This window comes from Ornithorhynchus anatinus, chromosome 18, assembly GCF_004115215.2.
Source record: "Ornithorhynchus anatinus isolate Pmale09 chromosome 18, mOrnAna1.pri.v4, whole genome shotgun sequence".
Lineage (NCBI taxonomy): Eukaryota > Metazoa > Chordata > Mammalia > Monotremata > Ornithorhynchidae > Ornithorhynchus > Ornithorhynchus anatinus.
Genome location: NC_041745.1, coordinates 2984946 through 2993488, shown reverse-complemented (window position 1 = coordinate 2993488; position 8543 = coordinate 2984946). Strand labels below are relative to the sequence as shown.

The 8543-nt window shown below is 55.3% G+C and overlaps 1 protein-coding gene and 3 non-coding genes across 4 annotated transcripts; all 4 read left to right on the top strand.

The window, feature by feature from the left end:
* Nucleotides 1-1945: 1945 nt before the first annotated feature.
* RPS8 (ribosomal protein S8) lies at nt 1946-7710 on the top strand. Its single transcript, XM_029046744.2, has 6 exons — nt 1946-2046; nt 2345-2451; nt 5134-5233; nt 6760-6935; nt 7167-7296; nt 7553-7710. Exons 1-6 carry the CDS (start codon nt 2043-2045, stop codon nt 7660-7662), a joined length of 627 nt encoding a protein of 208 aa, XP_028902577.1. The 5' UTR covers nt 1946-2042; the 3' UTR covers nt 7663-7710.
* Nucleotides 2189-2269, top strand: LOC114805537. The gene has a single exon (XR_003753509.1). It is a non-coding gene; the product is annotated as a small nucleolar RNA SNORD55/SNORD39 (small nucleolar RNA).
* MIR1341 (microRNA mir-1341) lies at nt 5888-6028 on the top strand. The gene has a single exon (NR_034665.1). It is a non-coding gene; the product is annotated as a microRNA mir-1341 (primary transcript).
* LOC114805548 lies at nt 7006-7075 on the top strand. Its single transcript, XR_003753520.1, has one exon. It is a non-coding gene; the product is annotated as a small nucleolar RNA SNORD38 (small nucleolar RNA).
* Nucleotides 7711-8543: the final 833 nt, after the last annotated feature.

Below are 8543 nucleotides of genomic sequence, written 5' to 3'. Positions count from 1 at the left end.
CAAATCCAATAAAATCTCACTGATGATTAAACACTTTCCTCCTCCCAAAAGGCTCGCCGACTTCCTTTGCTCACGAGGGCTCGTTCCGGCCTCGCCGCCCTTCTTACTTTTCACCCCGGCCGGCGGGCGAGCCGTCCGGCGGCCCGGCGGTCACCCCCCGACGGCCCGGTGGCGGGGCCGGAGGAGGCCGGCCTGGCCGCCGTCTAGGCAAGGCGGCGGCGGCCGGATCCCGTCTGCTGTATCCCTTTCTGCCGTTCCGGGTGCCGGAGGTAGAAGGTAAATTTTGGGTCTGCCCGGGTCAGGTTTCAGAACGGGGTAGGCCGCTCCTCTCTAGCTGTCGAATTTTACAATTGTACTAAGCTCTGTATTTGTGTGGTGTTTGGTTTTTTTTTGTGTGTGTGTGTGTGGAGTACTTCCCCAACTTGTTTTCCAGCCTCTAATGGAACGCGTGGCCAACGCTTCATTTTTACTTAAAAAAAAAAAATAATAATAAAATCCTGAAAACCCTTTCCCCTTAATCCCTTGTTTCAAATGCGAGGTTCCGTAAAAACGGTGACTCCGTCTGCACTGTCTGTATTTAAACATTAAATATTTCCTAATAAAGGAAGAGAATTAGACCCTCCTGTGGTGCATGTTTTGGGGGTGGAGAGGTTGGGGCTTCACCATTAACCAGGATGCCCTAAATGAGCAGAAACCCTTTTTTACTCAACCCTCCTCCCCTTTGCTCGGAGACAAGGGTGAGGAAATGGGGTCTCGCGGGGGAAGAGGAGGGAGAAGAAAGCGGGGCCAGGGGAGGCCTTTATTCGCGGCCCGAGGCGGCAATCGTTAAGATACCACGTGCCCGCCTTGCCGCTATTTCTCGAGCCCCTGAAATAGGCTCCAATCGACCGGATGGCTGGGAGATTTAGAAAACCGGGATAGACGCATTTGCTGCCTCAGGGACGGTGACCGAAAGACCTGGGAATTCAAGTGAATCGGAGAAGGCTGCGGGGAGGAAAGGTTTCTTTTAAGACGGAGACATTGAGCTGTGTTCATTGAGTTTAGTATTTTTTAGCAAATGCAGAAAAATCCCCCCTTCACCTATTGGAAAATCTGGCAGGGGTTGAACAGCCAAGCCGTTGGCTACTGGTTTGGGCTGAATTCGGTCGTATTTATTGAGCGCTTCCTGTGTGCAAAGCACTTGGGAGAGTACAGGACAACACCGACACGTTCCCTGGCCACAGCGAGTCTAGCCGGGGAGACGGACATCAGTAGAAATAAATAAAGGGACAGATACGTGGGGAAGAGCAAAGGGAGGACGTGAGGACGACGCAGAAGGGAGCGGGAGAGGTGGGAAAGTGGGGCTTGGAAGGGAAGACCTCTTGGAGGAGGTGTGCCTTCGATTAGGCTCTGAAGGGGGGGAGAATCTGGCAGATTTGAGGAGGGGAGGGTGGTCCAGCCCAGAGGCGGGACGCGGGCACGGTGAGGAGGTTGGCACCAGAGGACCGAAGTGTCCGGGCCGGATTTTAGGAGAGAAGCGAGGTAGGAGGGGGCGAGGTGATGGAGGGCTTGAAAGCCGCGGGGGAGGAGCTTTTGTTTGCTACAGAGGTGGATGGGCGACGACTGGAGTTTTTGGAGGAGGGGGCTGACGTGTCCTGAGCGTTGTAGAAGCACGATCCGCTCAGTAATAATAATGGTATTTGTTAAGTGTTTACTATGTGCAAAGCAGTGTTCTAAATGCTGGGGGAATTCAGGGCTCTTTCCACTGAGCTATTAGGCTGCTGCTTCCTTTGGACCGTGAGCCCGTCATGGGGCAGGGATGGGCTCCTTTTATTGCCCCATTGGCCATTCCTAGGGCTTAGCACAGTGCTCTGCGCCCAGAAAAGGCTCCAGCAATCTGATTGATTGACAGGCCAAGCCGCCATTTTGTGCCTGGAGGCCCCGGGGGGGCGGAGCCCTTCCTCTCCGGAAGTGACGTACGATTCCGCCACCACGTGACCGCCGCCTCTTACAAACGTTCCCGTGAGCCCTTGCGCTCCCTCTTTGGGGCCCAGCGCCGAGCCATGGGTAAGTCGGGGCCGTCGCCATCCGTCGCCATCCCTCGCCATCCGTCGCCATCCGTCGCCATCCGTCGCCATCCGCGGCGGGCGGCGGGCGGGGAGGCCTCGCGGAGCCCCCGCGTCGCCGGAGAGCCCATGCGATGGGGTCGGGGGCCATGATGACCCTTCGGTTCATGCTGCGAAACCCGATGGTGCAGTGGGGATGCAGACCTTGGAGAGCTGAGCCCCCCCCACTCCGCCTTCGACCCCCGACCCCCTGCTCCCCTTCGACCCCCTGACCCTCTCCCCCTTCGCCCACCCCGCAGGCATCTCCCGGGATAACTGGCACAAGCGCCGCAAGACCGGGGGCAAGAGGAAGCCCTACCACAAGAAGAGGAAGTACGAATTGGGGCGACCCCCCGCCAACACCAAGGTGGGACCCCCCCGGGCACGGGAGGGGGGCGTCCAGCACAGCCCGGGGGGGGGGGGAACCACTGATGAGAATGGCGATGGCATGCGTTAAGCGCTTACTGCGTGCAAAGCACTCTTCTAAGCGCTGAACCTCCGGATTATAATAAGGATGGCATGTAGTAAGCGCTTACTGGGTGCAAAGCACTGTTCTGAGCGCTGAACCTCCTGATTATAATAGGGATGGCATGTGGTAAGCGCCTACTGTGTGCAAAGCACTGTTCTAAGCGCCGAAGCTCCTGATTATAATAAGGATGGCATGTAGTAAGCGCTTACTGAGTGCAAAGCACTGTTCTGAGCGCTGAACCTCCTGATTATAATAAGGATGGCATGTGGTAAGCACCTACTGTGTGCAAAGCACTGTTCTAAGCGCCGAAGCTCCTGATTATAATAAGGATGGCATGTAGTAAGCGCTTACTGAGTGCAAAGCACTGTTCTGAGCGCTGAACCGCCTGATTATAATAAGGATGGCATGTGGTAAGCGCCTACTGTGTGCAAAGCACTGTTCTAAGCGCCGAAGCCCCTGATTATAAGGATGGCATGTGGTAAGCGCCTACTGTGTGCAAAGCACTGTTCTAAGCGCCGAAGCCCCTGATTATAAGGATGGCATGTGGTAAGCGCCTACTGTGTGCAAAGCACTGTTCTGAGCGCTGAACCTCCTGATTATAAGGATGGCATGTAGTAAGCGCTTACTGATGAGCGCTGAACCTCCTGATTATAATAAGGATGGCATGTAGTAAGCGCTTACTGTGTGCAAAGCACTGTTCTGAGCGCTGAACCTCCCGATTATTAAAGGGATGGTATTTGGTAAGCGCTTACTGTGTGCAAAGCACTGTTCTAAGCGCTGAAGCCCCTTTTTATAATAAGGATGGCATGTGGTAAGCGCCGAAGCTCCTGATTATAAGGATGGCATGTGGTCATTCATTCAATAGTATTTATTGAGCGCTTACTATGTGCAGAGCACTGTACTAAGCGCTTGGGATGAACAAGTCGGCAACAGATAGAGACGGTCCTTGCCGTTTGACGGGCTTACGGTCTGATCGGGGGAGACGGACAGACGAGAACAATGGCAATAAATAGAGTAGAGGGGAAGAACATCTCGTAAAAACAAGGGCAACTAAATAGAATCGAGGCGATGTACAATTCATTAACAAAATAAATAGGGTAACGAAAATATATACAGTCGAGCGGACGGGTACGGTGCTGTGGGGATGGGAAGGGAGAGGTGGAGGAGCGGAGGGAAAAGGGGAAAATGAGGCTTTAGCTGCGGAGAGGTAAAGGGGGGGTGGCAGAGGGAGTAGAGGGGGAAGAGGAGCTCAGTCTGGGAAGGCCTCTTGGAGGAGGTGATTTTTAAGTAAGGTTTTGAAGAGGGAAAGAGAATCGGTTTGGCGGAGGTGAGGAGGGAGGGCGTTCCGGGACCGCGGGAGGACGTGACCCGGGGGTCGACGGCGGGATAGGCGAGACCGAGGGACGGCGAGGAGGTGGGCGGCGGAGGAGCGGAGCGTGCGGGGTGGGCGGTAGAAAGAGAGAAGGGAGGAGAGGGAGGAAGGGGCAAGGTGATGGAGAGCCTTGAAGCCTAGAGTGAGGAGTTGTAAGCGGTATGTGGTAAGCGCCTACTGTGTGCAAAGCACTGTTCTGAGCGCTGAACCTCCTGATTATAATAAGGATGGCATGTAGTAAGCGCTTACTGAGTGCAAAGCACTGTTCTGAGCGCTGAACCTCCTGATTATAATAAGGATGGCATGTAGTAAGCGCTTACTGAGTGCAAAGCACTGTTCTGAGCGCTGAACCTCCTGATTATAAGGATGGCATGTAGTAAGCGCTTACTGAGTGCAAAGCACTGTTCTGAGCGCTGAAGCTCCTGATTATAATAAGGAAGGTATTTGGTAAGCGCTTACTCTGTGCAAAGCATTGTTCTGAGCGCTGAAGCTCCTGATTATAATAACGATGGCGTTTGTGAAGCGCTTACTGTGTGCAAAGCACTGTTCTGAGCGCTGAACCTCCTGATTATAATGATGGCAAGTGTAAAGCGCTTACTATGTGCAAAGCACTGTTGTGAGCGCTGAAGCTCCTGATTATAATAATAATGATGGCGTTTAAGCGCTCACTGTGTGCAAAGCACTGTTCTGAGCTCTGAAGCCTGATTATAGTAATAAGGATGGCATTTAAGCGCTTCCTGTGTGCAAAGCACTGTTCTGAGCGCTGAAGCTCCTGATTATAGTAATAATGATGGCGTTTAAGCGCTTACTGTGTGCAAAGCACTGTTCTGAGCGCCGAAACTCCTGATTATAATGATAATGATGGCGTTTAAGTGCTTACTGTGTGCAAAGCACTGTTCTGAGCGCTGAAGCACCTAATAATAATACTAATAATGGCATTAGTTAAGTGCATACTGTGTGCAAAGCACTGTTCTGAGCGCTGAAGCACCTAATAGTAATACTAATGATGGCATTTGTTAAGCGCTTATTATGTGCAAAGCACCGTTATAAGCGCTGATGAAAGGTCCCCCCCCGAGGCCGGTGGCTGTGCTGGCCCCCCCCCGGGGTCGCCCATCGATGCCAGGGCCTGGTCAGAGTCCCGCTGACGGTGCCACCCCGGGCGGGCAGGGGCCCGCTGATGCCCCCTGACCCCTTTCTCTCTCTTCCAGATCGGCCCCCGCCGCATTCACACGGTGCGAGTCCGCGGAGGCAACAAGAAGTACAGGGCCCTCAGGTTGGACGTGGGCAACTTCTCGTGGGGCTCCGAGTGTAAGTGGGGAGGCCGGGCATCGGCCGACCATGCGCAGAGCATGGCGCAGGGAGCGCCCATCCCATCCTGGCTCTGCCCCGTGCCCGCTGGGTGACCTGGGGCGAGTGGCTTCCCTTTGGGCCTCAGTTTCCTCAGCTGGAAAATGGGGACCTCGTCTGTAAAATGGGGATGAAGGCTGAGCCCCACGTGGGACCACCTGATGACCTTGTATCGACCCCAGCGCTTAGAACGGTGCTTTGCACATAGCGCTGAACAAATACCACCCTTATTATTCATTCAGTGGTATTTCTTTGAGCGCTTACTGTGTGCAGAGCACTGTAGTAAGCGCTTGGAAGGGGCAATTCGGCAACAGATAGACCATCCCTGCCCAAAAACGGACGCACAATCTGAACGGCCCATCTCTATGGCCGTGTATGTTTCTCGGCCTTTAGAACAGTGCTTGGAGCGTAGTAAGTGCCTACGGGTACCCTTAAGACTGTGAGTCCCCATGGGACAACCCGATTACCCTGTATCTACTCCAGTGTTTAGAACAGTGCTTGGCACATAGTAAGCGCTTAACAGATATTATTATTGCTAGCAGTAGTAGTAATCCCCATTTAAAGTGCCAATAAAGAATCGATGAACGGTAACGGGGCGTCTCCAGGGTGAGCCGGGGAGGGGGCTCCTCCGGCAGTGTGCGTGATGACAACTTTGGCCGTAGGAAAGCTTGGGGACCGGTTGGTCTTCACGAAGCTCCCTGTGACGGCACTGTCATAGTTACCCTGAATGCACTGCCGGGAGGGAGACGCACCTTCCCCAAAGACCCGTCCTTGGCGCCATCCCCTCCGTCCCTCGCAACTGCCCGACGCGACTCTTATCCCACTTGGGTTTTTAGACGTCAAAACCTTTGGTCGCTCGGCGCTTTATCTCGAGTGCTTACTACGTGCAGAACACTCTTCCAAGCGCTCGGGCAAGAGGACGACACAATGAGCAGACCGTGAGGCTACAGACTCTAGAAGGGGCGAGGGACTTTAATATGAATAAATGGTTTATAATGAAAGATGTACACGAGGGCTCTGGGGTTGGAGGGAGGAGGACGGCCCAGGCGCCGAGTGGCGGGGTACGGGCTTGGGAGTCGGGACGTGGGTTCTGATCCCGGCTCCGCCGGTTGTCTGCTTTGTGACCTCAGGTAAGTCACTTGACATCTCTTGCCTCTGTTACCTCATCTGTAAAATGGGGATTAAAAGAGTGAGCCCCAAGTGGGATAACCTGATTACCCTGTATCCTCCCCAGCGCTTTTAAAGAGGAGCTAAATGAGGCACAGAGGAAGTGAAATGACTTGCCCAGGGTCACCCGGCAGGCAAGTGGTGAGTTTGTGACTCCAACTGGAAGTCCTTTTCCACCCTCCTCACGGGACCCCCGATCGTCCTTAAATGGGGATTTCTGCGGCCCGGACCGGACCGGGGTTTCTGGGGTGCAAGATGAGACCCTGGGTTGGTTTGGGGGAGTCTCACGCCGCCGCCGGGTGTCTCTCCTCCCCCTCCAGGCTGCACTCGCAAAACCAGGATCATCGACGTGGTCTATAATGCGTCCAACAACGAGCTGGTCCGGACCAAGACCCTGGTGAAGAACTGCATCGTGCTCATCGACAGTACCCCGTACCGGCAGTGGTACGAATCGCACTATGCCCTGCCCCTGGGCCGCAAGAAGGGCGCCAAGCTGGTGGGTGAGGGCTTGGGGCACCGGGGGAGGGGGCGGGCGGCGGGGTGGCGACGGGGCTGCTCTCCCGAGCCTTCACGTGATGATACTGACCAGTTCTGCTACTGAAGGGACGGCGATGACACCCTTAGAATCTGAAGAAGGCTCGGTGGGGGGAGTCCGACCCGTGGCGGGTGGGACCGCGTCCCGGGGGAGCTCCGACCCTGCCGACCGGCCTCCCGGCCTCCCCCCCAGACTCCCGAGGAGGAGGAGATTCTCAACAAGAAGCGGTCGAAGAAAATCCAGAAGAAATACGACGAGCGCAAGAAGAACGCCAAGATCAGCAGCATTCTGGAAGAGCAGTTCCAACAGGGCAAGCTGCTGGGTGAGAGACTCTCCCCCTCCCCAGCCCCCCTTTGGGCAACGCGGGGGGGGTTGGTGTTGGGGGGATCTTGGAAGTTGCCTTGCTTCCTGGGAGTTTCCAAGTGATGAGACCTTTTGTACAGTTCTGCTGCTGATGTTGAGCGATGACAACGGGTAATCTGAAAACTCCTAGGGTGGGGGTTGATCACGCCGGGCGAGGCTCCCCCACCCACCCTCCGGCACTGGTGATTTACCAAGCTCCCTTCACCTTGTTTCAGCGTGCATCGCCTCGAGGCCCGGCCAGTGTGGCAGAGCGGACGGCTACGTCCTGGAGGGCAAGGAGCTGGAGTTCTACTTGAGGAAGATCAAAGCCCGGAAAGGCAAATAGACAGCCCCGCCCCCCCTCCTCCCGAGGAAATAAATTCCTGGATTCTACCTTGCGTCTTCATACCTGTACCTTTATCCTCGGAAGGAGGGGGGATTTTTAGGTTCCTGACTCCTCCCCCCCTTGTTACATTTAAGCATCTTGCACCGAGCGCCGTGGCCAACATAGGATAATCAGGTCCCCGGCCTGCCCCACGGGACTCAATTTCAAAAGGAAAATGGGTATCAAATGCCCCGTTTTACAGATGAGAACCCTGAATTCTAGATTGTGACCTTATTCTGGGCGGGGAACAGGTCTTGCGTTGTACTTACATTGTACAGTACTCTGCACATGCTAAGTGCTCGATAAAATACCACTGATCGATTGCCCCGGGGCCAGAGAGATTGTGACACACCCAACCGGGCGGGCGGTCCAAGGTGGAACCTTGGGATGAGATTCCCAGTCCGGATCTCCAGGTCCCGCCCCTCTTCCCCTGGGCCGGTTGCATTAAGTGGCCCACTGGTCTTCCCGTAGCCAGGTGAGCGTCATCGCGATAATGCAAGAGGAGCTCCTAGCGGAAGGGCCGGGCCTCCAGTGGGCCGGGTAGAGCACGAGCCCGCGGGAAGACCCGGTCGGGGGGCAGGGAGGCCGCTGAACGGGTAGCTCAGAAGCAGAGAGGGGGTCTCGGAAGAGGCCCGGTCTCCCCGCAGAAGCCACGCGGCACCCAGGGGCAAGGCAGGGTGGCGTGGAATCCATGCTCTACGAGTGAAAATCGAGGCAGGAAAGAGGATCTCCAGTCCAAAAGGCCCTACCCCTCATCGTGATCATAAGCCTTAGGCTCTTGTTTGGTGTCTCACCTGCAGATGACACCGTGAGACCCTAGAAGACCAGGGACCGCACACCTC